Source organism: Theropithecus gelada, chromosome 2, assembly GCF_003255815.1.
Source record: "Theropithecus gelada isolate Dixy chromosome 2, Tgel_1.0, whole genome shotgun sequence".
In the NCBI taxonomy this organism is placed as follows: domain Eukaryota; kingdom Metazoa; phylum Chordata; class Mammalia; order Primates; family Cercopithecidae; genus Theropithecus; species Theropithecus gelada.
In genome coordinates, this window is record NC_037669.1 from 159468619 (window position 1) to 159483415 (window position 14797).

Consider the following 14797-nt stretch of genomic DNA (forward strand, 5'->3'; position numbering starts at 1 on the left):
AAGTTTCCAGTTACCATTGTTGAGCAGTGAGAAGCCTCAATCAAACAACTCATTTATTTTCAAATCATTGTTTTGGTTTCAGATCACAGCCTGCATCAGACTATGTTGGTGTACGTCTTTTACACAGTTCCCATTCCAGTCATCACTGCTTGCATGATTACATGAAAACATCAGAAAGACAGTTGTGACTCTGCTTATTATCGGTTTTGTTTTTCTCCTTTGCAAACTTTTTCTAACATGATTTTTCTTTTGACTAGACACAAACAGCACAGCATGATTCTTGTTCCCATGAACACACCTGGAGTAGAAATAATAAGGCCTTTGTCAGTTTTTGGCTACATAGGTAGGTATTCGATAAATATGACCATGCATTAGCAAGCAGGAAAGCTAGAACATGCAGTAACATTGAAGGCAATAGTATTTTAATGCATGAGATAGATTCTTAGATATTCCTTTGTCTCTGACAACTGTCTTAATAAAATTGCTGGTGGAGTTCAGAGTAGAGCCAATAAAAAGAAATAGTATAGCATTCTACCTCATTTTGTTTACTTTTTGGGAAAGGGCAGATTCTATTTAAGGAAGAGCAACTCTACCAGTCTTCTCTCTGTCATTCATAAAAATGGGTTAATGCACAGATAATCCACAATAAAATTATTTTTGTCTCCAATTTTAGCCCTCTTAATCAACTTACAAGAACTGCTAAAAAGCAATTAGTTTTTGACTTGAGTGCAAAACTCTTCCTTCCTCTGCCCTTGGGTGGGATTTCTAAGAAGCAAAGATCCATTTGTTTCCTGCCATCTACCGTGGCACGTGTTCATTGTGTCCAATAAATATTTGCTAAGATCACTCTCTTAGCAAGTATTTGCTTAGCCACCACATCCAGCTAATTTTTGTATTTTTAGTAGAGATGGGGTTTCACCATGTTGGCCGGGCTGGTCTCGAATTCCTGACCGCAGGTAATCCACCCTCCTCAGCCTCCCAAAGTGCTGGGATTACAGGCATGAGCCACTGGGCCCGGCCCCTGGCTTTCTTTTTATCATTGAATATGACTAATGAATATGTTCAAGCAGCAGATATAAGACTTGTAGTTTTATAGAATCACTTATCAGTAAGATGCAGCTGTAGGGTGTACCACAGGGTAAGCATAGGTGGCAAGATGGGATGAGCAAGCTTGCTGGAGAAAATTGCATGTAGGAAATTGTTGGGTTGCAGAGAAACAGCCTCAAAGATACCAAAAATGAATTTATAATATCGTTGAACTGCAGATAGTTTCCATTGCAGAGGCTACATTTGAATATTCAGTATGAAAATTTTACTAGCACCTCTCCAACTCCCTGTGTCCAAGGCCAAAAGAAATAGTGAGGAGAAGGCTGATTATTGTCTCTTCTGACAGGAAAAGGGAGTAGCGTTAACATGACATTATCTCTAGAACTTGGCGGGGAGAAGGGGTAATGCAAAGATAAAATGTGAACATGTTCCTGGCCTCAGTGATTCAAATGCCAGTGTTTTCAAGAGACGAACACACAGTGGAACAAGTGTAGACTGGGAGTAAACCTGTCCATTTTCTGTATCATCACTAATGCCAAGCCTGCTCTTTCCCCTCAAGCAGATCCTTCTCATCTTTAGGCGTTGGTTTCCACAATGATAAAATTAGAAACTTGGATTACGTTGCTCATTTTTAATTTTTGAAACATTGAAACTTTTTTCCATGCAAATATTTTGGAACCCCATATGTAAAATATTTCAAAGAAGCAGCAATAATAAAACAAACAAAATACTCTGGCTGTAGCTATGGAACCTAGTCTTCCTTTTTCCTAGCTCTCTGAAATTGTACTTCAGAGAATGAATTAGAAAACATTTGGATCAAAGAGTTTCTCTTCTTGAACAGTTGATGAGTTTTGTGGGCTGCTGGGTCCTGGGGGTTCAGGGCTGAGGCTTACTTTGGAATGTTCATGCCATATGGATCTTTGAAATCCTATTTTCTTCAAGTAATTGTATTTCAGCAGATTAAGTATATGTGACTCTTCTCTAGTCAACTGCTTTCGCTTTAAAATTTTATTTTCTATTTTATAGATAATTTTCATGGAGGACATTTTGAGATCCATTTTAATCAAGTGCGAGTTCCTGCCACAAATCTAATACTAGGTGAGTTGAATTTGGAAATGATTCTTCAGTATTGTATATTAGTATTTTCAGCTCTAAATCTGGAAAAGATAAGTCTTTCCAGATTTAGACCTGGAGTCTACCTTGATTTAGATATTAGGTTGGTGCAAAAGTAATTGCAGTTCAAAAACCACAATAACTTTTGCACCAAGGTAATTGTGGTTTTTGGCAAAAGCCACAACAATTACTTTTGCACCAACCTAATACTTTCCCTTCTTGTTTACTCCATTTGTCAAGGGAAAGTTTTCTATTTGGTGGATTTTCTTACATGGAATGGTGAGGTTTTATTTAAGTGCTGGATGTGGTTTTGTATATCACGTCAATTGAAAAGATAACTTCATATGAAAATTATACAATTCAGAGCAACACACTTTCTCCTAGAACATGATCTGTAGGCCTCTATTTGTTTTAAGGAAACCTCAGTACTTTATGAATTCAAGTCTTAGATATAAGTTAGAAGCATAAATAACTTCAAACACTATATGCCATCCTCTTGCTTATTAGTATCCTATATCCCTTTCAAAGAACATCTAGAATACTACCTCTTCCAGGAATGTTTTTGTGTTCATCCCATCCATTCACCAAGCCCCTGATACCTGCCAGGCCCTAAGGTTATAACGATGAACAGAAAATCTCTTCCTCCTTTGCCTTTCTTTGTGTCTCTCTATATCCCTTACCCTTGCCCGCTCTTCTGGATTCTAAACTCCTAGTATAGGGACTATGTGTTATTCCAAATTTGTATCTATTGCAGCACTAATAAAATAGCTTATGCATAGTATATACTTAAGAGACAGTTCTTAAATTTGAAATGTTTAATGGTGGTGGTTTCAAAAACATAGAAATCAAAATTCCCATGAATTCATAGTGAACCTTATTATAGAACTGACTTTTTTTCACCAGAAAGCCATTTTTATTAAAGGCAGCTCATCACTTTCCCAGGATTTGTATAAATAACAAAAGGAATGGGCTAGGCCATTTTCACATTCCCGCTTTATTTCCGCTTTCTTCCCAGGTGAAGGTAGGGGATTTGAAATTTCCCAAGGCCGCCTTGGACCTGGCAGAATCCACCACTGTATGAGAACAGTAGGTTTGGCGGAACGTGCTTTGCAGATCATGTGTGAGCGAGCAACACAAAGGGTAGCCTTCAAGAAGAAGTTGTATGCACATGTAAGGATGATTACTTATTTGAATTTATTGTAGCCTGGTACACTACACTAACATTGAACAAAAACATTACTTGTGACGGAGAGACTTTCTCTACATGAACAGCGTGATCCTTTTCAATAAGGCGTATTTATGTCTGTATTTAAATATAGTCTGATGAGAGGTATTTATCTTTGTGAAAAATTAAGTAGTTCTTAAAATGCTTCAACACCTCTGCACACAAGAGTGTAGACAGTTCCTTCAACTTTCTCAGATTCTTGTTCTCTAGAGAACCTGAACATTAGAGCTCCCTGTGGACATGAAGGAGCCATCATAAGGAAGAAGGATTTGCATTGTCCTTTGGTTTCCTAGAAGGAATTAGGACGCGTAAGTGTAAAGATATAGGAAAACAGCCCAAAACTCAGGGAAAGGAGAAACATGCTAACAAACATAAAAATGGAATCAGCTTCTTCAGGAGGACTTGAGTTCTGCCACTGGAGAAACACAAGTAGAAATGGGACCAACATTTTGTGAGATATTCATGATTTTTTGAATTTTCATCTATAAATTATATACTACTGAGTCTGTTGTTACAAATCACTGTAAACATAGTTACATGTGGGCCATATAATAAAAATTAGGAAATATGGCCAGGTGCAGTGGCTCACACCTGTAATCCCAGCACTTTGGGAGGCCAAGGTGGGTGGATTGTCTGAGCTCAGGAGTTTGAGACCAGCCTGGGCAACGTGGTGAAACCCCGTCTCTACTAAAATACAAAAAAAAAAAAAAAAAAAAAAAAAATTACCCGAGCATGGTGGCATGCGCCTGTAGTCCCAGCTACTCGGGAGGCTGAGGCAAGAGTATTGCTTGAACCCGGGAGATGGAGGTTGCAGTGAGCCAAGATCATGCCACTGCACTGCAGCCTGGCGACAGAGTGAGACTCTGTCTCCAGAAAAAGAAAAAAAAATTAGGAAATATGTATTGAGAGGAATTAGAAGGTATTATTTCAGACTTCCTTGAAAAGTCTTTTACAGAGAAGTAGGATATCCAAATCATCTCCCTTCTAAGTTTTAAGAAGGCAAGAAGAACTATTATTAAATGTTCACTCTTTATTTTTGCTAACATGTTAGTGTTAGGTCAAATCTGTGGTGATGGAATTGTATTTGTGTTTGCTGCACATGTATATTTTAGTATGTCGGTCTCCTTGTACATTTTTGGCCATCCTATAAAATTTGCAGTATATTTTTTTACCTTAAATGTTTATAATCTATGTTTGCTTTTTGTAAAGTATTATTCAGCATGTGTATGATTTATTTGTATAGGTTTTTGACTGAAAAACTACAGCCTGCTTTATGACCCTACACCTGGGAATAATTTGTCAGGAGCCCTTTTAATATACAGCAAAGGCAAGGGTTCAGCTTTTGGGTGGGCACTGTGGGAGGAGGTGAAAAACTGTGACCTTCTGGGGCCATGGATATAGCCCCTGATGCTGTTGAAAAAGGATGAAGAGGTGCTCAGGGCACGAACCATTACTTCTTACCCTTTTGTCAAGCTTGCGTGCAAACCCTGGAGCAGGGTGAAGGGAGGTCACAGTAAAGTCGACAGACAAGCATCTCGAATGCACAAAAGCACTCTGCGCAAGTGCTGCTTTCATGAGTGGTGTTTTAAAACTGCACTAGTAAAAAATTTCCCTTCCACCTTTTAAAGTTAATGCTTCACACAGAGCAAGCCTGGCTTTTTAACAAATATGCCTGTCTTCACTGGAAACTTCTCACATCTGGCACAAATAACATGATCTGGCAGAAGCAAAAAGATGTGTGAGCATGTCATAAGCAAACATCTGGGCCAGCTTTTTTGTTTTAATTTGTGAAAGGAACATTTCATTTCTTTGAATTTGAAGGCTCCTTCCAGCTGCCTTCTAATTTACTCCAGGCTGTAACAAAAAATTCTCCTTCCCAGTTCTGTCTCAGGAAATATATTTGGCATTTCCCTGGAGCACCTAGTTTCTACCCATTTAATACTTTTCAGCAAATCTAGGGTCTATAGAAACCCTGCTGAGAATACCTCCTTTATTCTAAAGCTGAGAAGTAAATGTCTGTCTTTTAAGTCTGCTCATGAAGTTATAAAAGTTATAACTACCCTGTTTTACAGCCATCAAAAAATATTTATTCACCACCAGCAACTTGTTTGAAATTAATTCAGAGCTATGTTTCAACCTCTAGGGTAGTGCCATCCAAAAGAAATATACTGTGAACCTTAAATGTAATTTTAAATGTTCTAATAGCAACATTTTTAAAAAGCAAAAAGAAAAAGATGGAATTAATTTTAGTAATATATTTTATTTAACCCAATATGTCAAAAATACTATTTCAACATGAAATCAATATAAAAATTATTAATGAGATACTTTATATTTTAACATTTGTTCTTCCATATGGGGTGCATATTTTATACTTATAGTACATCTCAGTTCAGACTAGGTATATTTCAAATGCTCATTAGCCACATATGGGTAGTGGCTATTATGTTGAACATCACTGCTTTAGGGAAACTCTAATCAAATATCCCCTGTTGAAGGGCAAACATGACCAGCATAAAAATGGCTAAGGTGTGCATGTTCTCACTCTTCAGTGGAGAGTTGAACAATAAGAACACATGGACGTGGGGAGGGGAACAACACACACGGGGGCCAGTTGGAGGGTCGGGGCGAGGAGAGGGAGAGCATTAGGACAAATAGCTAATGCATGCAAGGCTTACAGCCTAGATGGCATGTTGATAAATGTAGCAAACCACCATGGCACTTGCGTACCTATGTAACCTACATGTTTTACACTTGTATCCCAGAACTTAAAATAATAAAAAAGAAGAAAAGAAATGACAATAAAAGGACAATTAAATGTGAAAAAAATGGCTAAGGTGTAAGGAAGGGGCCCAGTTTCAATCTCCAGCATATGGCTAGCCAATTATCCCAGCACCGTTTTTTGAATAAGGGCGTCCTTTCTCTGTTGCTTGTTCTTGTCACCTTTGTCAATGATCAGATGGTTGTAGGTATGTGGCCCCATTTCTGGGCTCTCTGTTGTTACATTGGTCTATGTACCTGTTTTTATAACAGTACCATGCTGTTTTGGTTACTGTAGCCTTGTAGTATAGTTTGAAGTCAAGTAGCATGATGGCTCCCACTTTGTTCTTTTTGTTTAGGATTGCCTTGGCTATTTGGGCTCTTTCTTGGTTCCATATAAATTTTAAAATAGTTTTTCCTACTTCTGTGAAGAATGTCATTGGTAACTTGATAGGAATAGCAGTGAATCTATAAATTGCCCCAGGCAGTATGGTCATTTTAATGATATTGATTCTTCGTATCCATGAGCATGGAATGTTTTTCCATTTGTTTATGTCATCTCTGATTTCTTTGAGCACTGTTTCATAGTTCTCCTTGTAGAGATTTTTTACCTCCCTGGTTAGCTCTATTCCTAGGTATTTTATTCTTTTTGTGTCAATTGTGAGTGGGATTGCATTCCCAATTTGGCTCTTGGGGAGTGCTAGTGATTTTTGTTTGTTGATTTTGTATCCTGAGACTTCGCTGAAGTTGTTTATCAGCTTAAGAAGCTTTTGGGCTGAGACTGTGGGGTTTTCTAGATATAGAATCATGTGTTCTGCAAACAGGGATAGTTTGACTTTCTGTCTTCCTATTTTGATGCACTTTATTTATTTCTCTTGCCTGATTGGTCTGGCCAGGACTTCCAATACTGTATTGAATAGGAGTGGTGAGAGAGGGCATCCTTGTCTTGTACCAGTTTTTAAGGGGAATACTTCCAGTGTTTGCCCATTCAGTATGATGTTTGCCGTGGTTTTGTCATAGATGACTCTTATTATTTTGAGGTATGTTCCTCAAATACCTAGTTTATTGAGAGTTTTTAATAGAAAAGTTTAGCAGGGGTGTTGAATTTTATCGAAAGTCTTTTCTGCATCTATTGAGATGATCATGTGGTTTTTGTCTTTAGTTCTATGTGATGAATCAGATTTATTGATTTGCATATGTTGAACCAACCTTGCATTCCAAGGATAAAGCCTACTTATTCATGGTGGATAAGCCTTTTGATGTGTTGCTGGATTCTGTTTTCCAGTATTTTGTTGAGGATCAAAGACTTAAATGTAAAACCCAAAACTATAAAAACCCTGGAAGACAACCTAGGCAATGCCATTCTGGACATAGGAATGGGCAAAGATTTCATAATGAAGACGCCAAAAGCCCTACAAAAAAAGCAAAAATTGACAAATGCAGTCTAATTAAACTAACGAGCTTTTGCACAGCAAAAGAAACTATCAACAGAGTAAATAGACAACCTACAGAATTGGAGAAAATTTAGCAAACTATTTGCATCTGACAAAAGTCTAACATCCAACATGTATAAGGAACTTAAACAAATTTTTAAAAAAGTAGGCCAAAGACATGAACAGACACTTTTCAAAAGAAGACAGACATGTGGCCAACAAGCATATGATAAAAAGCTAAAAATCACTGATCATTAGAGAAATGCAAATCAAAACCACAATGAGATACTATCTAACACTAGTCAGAATGGCTGTTATTAAAAAGTCAAAAAATAACAGATGCTAGTGAGGTTGTGGAGAAAAAGGAAGGCTTATACACTCTTGGTAGGAGTTCATTGTGGAAAACAGTGTGAGGATTCCTCAAAGAACTCAAAACAGAAATACCATTTGACCCAGCAATCACATTACTGGATATATACATGAAGGTATATAAGTTGTTCTGCGTTCTACTATAAAGACACATGCATGCATATGTTCAGTACAGCATTATTCATAATAGTGAAGACATGGAATAAATCTAAATGCCCATCAATGATAGACTGGATAAAGAAAATGTGGTATATAAATACCATGGAACATTATGCAGCCATAAAAAGAATAAGTTGATTTCTTTTGTGGGAACATGGATAGAGCTGGAGGTCATTATCCTTAGCAAACTAACGCAGGAACAGAAAACTAAATACCACGTTTTGTCACTTATAAGTGGGAGCTAAATGATGAGAACACATGGACACATAAAGGGAAATAACAGACATGGTGGCCTACCAGAGGGTGGAGGGTGGGAGGAGGGAAAGGGTCGGGAAAAATAACTAATGGGTACTAGGATTAATACCTGAGTGACGAAATAATCTGTACAATAAACCCCCGTGACACGAGTTTATCTATATAACAAACTTGCATGTGTATCCCTGAATTTAAAAGAAAAGTTAGAAATAAATAAAAAATAAAAAATATATGATTACCATAAAAAAAAAAAAGGTAAATATAATCTGGAAAACACAGGTATGGAAGGTTAATATGGCTTGAATCAAAGCACTGTAATTGTCTGCTGGTTTAACTCATCTTTTTTTTTTTTTTGAGACAGAGTCTCGCTCTGCCGCCCAGGCTGGAGTGCAGTGGCCAGATCTCAGCTCACTGCAAGCTCCGCCTCCTGGGTTTACGCCATTCTCTTGCCTCAGCCTCCCGAGTAGCTGGGACTACAGGCGCCCGCCACCTCGCCCAGCTAGTTTTTTGTATTTTTTAGTAGAGACGGGGTTTCACCGTGTTAGCCAGGATGGTCTCGATCTCCTGACCTCGTGATCCGCCCGTCTCGGCCTCCCAAAGTGCTGGGATTACAGGCTTGAGCCACCGCGCCCGGCGGTTTAACTCATCTTAATGAACGTTTTTCTTCAGTGTAAACATCAATTCCGTATTTAGAATTGGAAACCAATTCTGTGTTTAGCTTAACAATAACCGGCGACACTCAGACCAACTCAGTTCTGTGTTTAGAACTGGAAACCAAAAAACTCATTAGAGCTCGCTGGATGCATTTTGTATGCTCCCTGGGTTTCATTGAGGAATTCTGAATGTTTGGTTGCCTGTGGGACTTACGGTGAGGCTTGATTTTAATGTTTTTCCACTTACCGCCCTGCTTCTCTTACAAGTTCTGACAAATTGGGAAAACTCAGAGAATGTTTTCTAAGCTAAACAAGAAGCAAGTACCATTTTTAAATTCAACTTTTCATTTTGAGATAATTACAGTTTCACATACAGGTATAAGAACATACAGATCTCTTGAATCCTTTGCCCAGTTTCCCCAATGGTAACATCTTGCAAAACTAGAATACAGTATCAGGACCAAGATGTTGTCATGAATATAGTCAGAATACAGAGCATTCCATTCACTACAAGGATCCTTCATGTTGCCCTTTTATAGCCACATTTAGTTTGCTTCCACCCCAGCCTTCTCATTAACTCCTGGCAGCCACTAATCTGTTCTTCATTTTACAATTTTGTCATTCCAAGAATGGAATCATACAGTATGAAAACATTTGACACTGGCTGTTTTCACTCAACATAATTTCTTGGAGATTTATCTACGTTGTGTTTATCAGTAGTTGGTTCATTTTTATTGTTCAGTAGTATTCCTTAGTCTGGATATACTACAGTTTGTTTAACTGTTTATCTGTTGAGGGACATCTGGGTTGTTTCCAGGTCTGGGCTATTGCAAATAAAGTTGCTGTAAACATTTGTGTAGGCTTTTGTGTAAATATAAGTTTTCGTTTCTCAGAGATAAATGCCCACGAGTGCAATTACTGTGTCATGTGGTAGTTGCATGTTTAGTTTTTTTGGAAACTGCTAAACCTTTCTATTTTTTATTCTCACCAACTGAGTATGAGTGATTCAGTTTCTCCACATCCCCTCCAGCATATGGTGGTGTTACTACTTTTTAATTTTAGCCATTCTGATGGGTTTGTGGTTTTAAAACCACCCATTGTGGCTTTAATCTCAGTTGCCCTGTTGGTGAATCATGTTGAGCATCTTTTCATGTACTTATTTGCCATCTTATGTCCTCTTTGGTTCATGTCCTGTGTCCATGTCCTAGATCACCTTTTTTACTATTGAATTTTGAGAGTTCTTTATAGATTCTCGATACTATCCTGTCAGATATGTGGTTTGTAAATATTTTCTCCTACTCTGTATCTTGTCTTTTCATCTTCTTAACCAGGTCGTTCACAGAACAAAAGTGTTTAATTTTAATGAACTCTAATTTGTCAATGTTTGCTTTTATGGGTCATGCTTTTGGTGTCAAGTCTAATAACTCTGCCTAATCCTATATTCTGAAGATTTTCTCCTATAATATGTCTCTGAAAGTTTCACATTTTACATTTGTGTCTGCTTACATTTTGAGTTAATTTTTGTATGAAACTTAGGTCAAGGTTCTTTTTTTTTTTTTTTTTTTTTTTTTGCCTGTGAATGTCTAATTGCTTCAGCAACATTTTTTTTAAAGGCTATCTTTCTTCCATTGAACTGTTTTCGTGCTTTTCTCAAAAATCAGTCAGACATTATTTGTGTGGGTTTATATGTGGGTTGTCTCTTCTGTCCTAATTAGCTATGCGTCAGTTTCTCTGCCAGCACCACACAGTCTTGATTACTGTGGTTACATAATTAATCTTCAAATAAGCTAGACTGATTCCTCTCAGGTTAGACTTCTCTTTCAAAATGTTTCAGCTCTTCTGGTTCCTTTGCCTTTGCATATAATTTAAAAATAATCTTGTCTATAACTGCAAACATTGAGAAAAATTGATATCTTTACTATGTAGAGTTTTCTATTCTGTGAACCTGGTATATCTCTCCGTTTACTTCCCTTTTCCTTGGTTTCTTTCATCATCTACACACATCGTCTCATCTGTGTGTAGTTTTCAGCCTACAAGTCCTATACATACGTATTTCAGTTTTGAGCAATTATAATAAGTATTGTGTTTTTAACTTCAGGGTCTATTACTAGTATATAGAAGTTTAGTTTTTTGTTTTGTTTTGTTTTTGAGCTGAAGTTTCACTGTTGTTGCCCAGGCTGGAGTGCAATGGGATGATCTCGGCTCACTGCAGCCTCCGCCTCCCAGGTTCAAGCGATTCTCTGGCCTCAGCCTCCCAAGTAGCTAGGATTCAGGTGCCTGCCACCACACCTGGCTAATTTTTTTGTATTTTTAGTAGAGACAGGGTTTCACCATGTTGTATGTTTATCTCATACCCTGTGGCCTCGCTGAACTCACTTATTAGTTCTAGGGGTTTTTTGTAGATTGCTTGGGATTTTACATAGATAATCATGTCGTCTGTAAATAAGGAACAGTTTTCTTTATTCTTTTCTGATATACATGCTTTTTGTCTCCTTCCTTTGTCTTACTGCACTGGCTAGAACTTCTAATACTATGTTGAATAAGAGAGGTGAGAACTGACATTCTTACCTTGTTCTCTGTCTTCGGGGAATATTAGGTATAATGTTAGCTATAGCATTTTTGTAGATGTCCTGTTGTGGATGCCACCACGCCTGGCCCTATATCATTATATTTGATGTATATTTCTTCTAAATGACATATAGTTGGGTCATATTTTTAATCCACTTTATCTTTGTCTTTATAATAACTGATATGTTAGGGCTTAAATCGGATATTTTATTTTCGTTTTCTGTTTGTTCTCTCTGGTTATTGCTTTTCTGTTTTCCTTTTCCTGCATTCCTGTGGGTTAATTTAACATTTTTAGAACTTCATTTTGATTTATTTATAATATTTCTCGAGTATCTTTTTGTATAACTCTTTTGGTGGTTGTTCTAGGTATCACATATACTTGTTTATTTATCTATCTAGTTACCTTTCTCTCTAGATCTTATTAAAGTCTATTGGTGTCATCATTTTACCAATTTGAGTCAAGTATAGACATTTTACCTTCCTTTAAGTTCCTTTTACTCTCCCATTTATAATACAATTGTCTTGGGCCTGGCGCAGTAGTTCACGCCTGTAATCCCACACTTTGGGAGGCTACAGCGGGTGGATCACATGAGGTCAGGAGTTTGAGACCAGCCTGGCCAACATGGCGAAACCCTGTCTCTACTAAAAACAAAACTTAGCTGGGCGTGGTGGCGTGTGCCTGTAACCCCAGCTATTCAGGAGGCTGAAGCACAAGAATCGCTTGAACCCAGGAGGCAGAAGTTGCAGTGAGCTGAGATCACCCCACTGCACTCCAGCCTGGTAGATAGAGACTCTGTCTCTAAATAAATAAACAATATAATTGTCTTAATTATTTTCTCTAAATACATTTAGAATAACATCAGGGTTATAATTTTTGCCTCCACCATCAAATATACTTTAGAAAATTTTAGAGAAGAAAGCAAACGAATTTTATTAGCCATATTTTTGCTTATTGTGTTCTTTCTTCTTTCCCGATTTTCCAAGGTTTCTTCTTTTATCTTTTCCTTTCCATTTAGAGAACTTCCTTTAACCTTTCTTTTAGAGTCTAAAAGTGACAATTTCTGTTTTGCTTCATCTAAGAGTGTCTTATTTCTTCTTTTTTCCTGAAAGATATCCCCACTGGATATAAGTTTCTTTTCTTTCAGCACTAGAAAAATATTGTGCTACTTCCTTCTGACATATATATCTCCCTGCTATACATAAGATGTCATTTTTCTCTGGTGCTTTCAAGATGTTTTTATCTCTATTTTTCCAGAAATTTAATTATGGTGTGTGTTGGTTTGGATTTCTGGGATCTATGCTGCTTGGGATTCACCCAGTTTCTTGAATCTTCAGGTTTAGGTCTCTTGCCAGATTTGGGATGTTTTCAGCCATTGTTTCTTCAAGTACTTTTTCAGCCTTACTCTTTCTCTTCCTGGAATCTGGTGATGTGAATGGTAGATCTTTTGTTATAATTCCACATGTTCCTATGATGCTGTTTTTCTTTTTTTTCTTTTCCAGTTTGTTTTCTCTCTGTGGTTTAGGTTGGGCTGTTTCTGTTGTCCTATCTTCCAGTTCACTGATTTTTTCCCTCTGTCCCCTCTATTCTGCTGTGGAACCCATCCACTGAGCTTTTTATTTGAACTGTTATGTTTTTTACTTATAACATACCCATTTGGTTCTTCTTTAATCTTCTTTTTTTTTTTTTTTTTTTTTTTTGAGACGGAGTCTCGCTCTGTCGCCCAGGCTAGAGTGCAGTGGCCGGATCTCAGCTCACTGCAAGCTCCGCCTCCCGGGTTTACGCCATTCTCCTGCCTCAGCCTCCCGAGTAGCTGGGACTACAGGCGCCCACCACCTCGCCCAGCTAGTTTTTTGTATTTTTTAGTAGAGACGGGGTTTCACCGGGTTAGCCAGGATGGTCTCGATCTCCTGACCTCGTGATCCGCCCGTCTCGGCCCCCCAAAGTGCTGGGATTACAGGCTTGAGCCACCGCGCCCGGCCTTCTTTACATCTTCTATTTCTTTGCTGAGGCTTTCCATTTTTTTAATTGCTTCAGTTGTGTTTGTAACTGCCCACTGAAGCATTTTTATCATGGCTGCTTTAAAATTTTGTCAGAAATTCTAACATCTCTGTTATCTGGGTGTGTTAGTCCATTTTATAGTGCTATAAAAGAATACCTGAGACTGGGTAATTTATAAAGAAAAGAGGCTTCGTTTGGCCCATGGTTCTGCAGGCTGTACAAGTCCAGTGCCAGTATCTATTTCTGGGCAGGCCTCAGGAAGCTTACAATCATGGTGGAAGGTAAAGAGGGAGCCAGCACATCACGTGACAAGAGAGGGAACAAGAGAGATAAGGGAGGACATCCCAGACTCTCTTAAACAATCAGATCTTATGTGAACTCATTACTGAAGAGAAGGCATCAAACCATTTATGAGGGATATTCCCCCATGACCCTCCCACTAAGTTCCACCTTCATGTTTCAATATGCGATTTGGAGGAGACAAGCATCCAAACTATATCACTGTGTCTCTTGATTTTTTAAAAATTCATTTTAAATTGTTCCAGGTTTTTGGTATTATGGATGATTTTTAAAATTGAAACCTGAACAGTTTTATATTGTGCGACTCTGGACCTTTTTAAAGCTTCTATTTTAATTGGCTTTCTTTGACAACGTTCTGTCAGAGAAAGGAGTGGCATCACCTCATTACTGCTAGGCAGAGAGAGAAGTCCAGGCTCCCCTCCCAGCTTCCATCAGTACCTGAAGAGGATGATGCCCTCATACTGCCAGGCAGGATGAAAGTCCAGGCATCCCATTGGGACTGCACTAACACTTCATAAGATGGGTCGGGGGGACTTATTACTGGCCAGTGGGGAGGAAAGCCTCAGGTTTTTACTTGGCACTGTCTGATACCTTCCTGGCAGGGGTGTTGGGGCACCTCATTACAGTGCTTACCAGGGAGGAAGCCTACGCTCCCCATCCTGTCTTTGCTGGTGTGAGGAGGGGTGGGGGCCAGTGTTTTTTCTGTGGTACCTGGCTGCAGTAAAGTGGTTATTCTGTAAAAGATTTTTGGCTTGCTAGGCTGCCCCTTGGCTGATCCTTTGGTTAGAGAGATGATGCTTTTGTTGGGGTGCGTTATGTTTTTGTTTTGTTTTGGTCTGTGCTCGCTGACATTTCCAGGTTACTAGATTCTTCAGCTGCTGGGAAGAATCTCGGCAGCTGAGATAGATGAGGCAAA

At 38.4% G+C, this 14797-nt stretch overlaps 1 protein-coding gene across 1 annotated transcript in view; it reads left to right on the top strand.

The window, feature by feature from the left end:
- The window catches only part of ACAD11 (acyl-CoA dehydrogenase family member 11), a 103659-nt gene that overhangs the window by 82485 nt on the left and 6377 nt on the right, over positions 1-14797 (top strand). The window contains exons 15-17 of the mRNA XM_025374793.1: positions 258-343; positions 2074-2145; positions 3176-3330. Of these exons, the coding sequence (XP_025230578.1) occupies positions 258-343; positions 2074-2145; positions 3176-3330 (313 nt within the window). The remainder of the gene's footprint in view (positions 1-257; positions 344-2073; positions 2146-3175; positions 3331-14797) is intronic.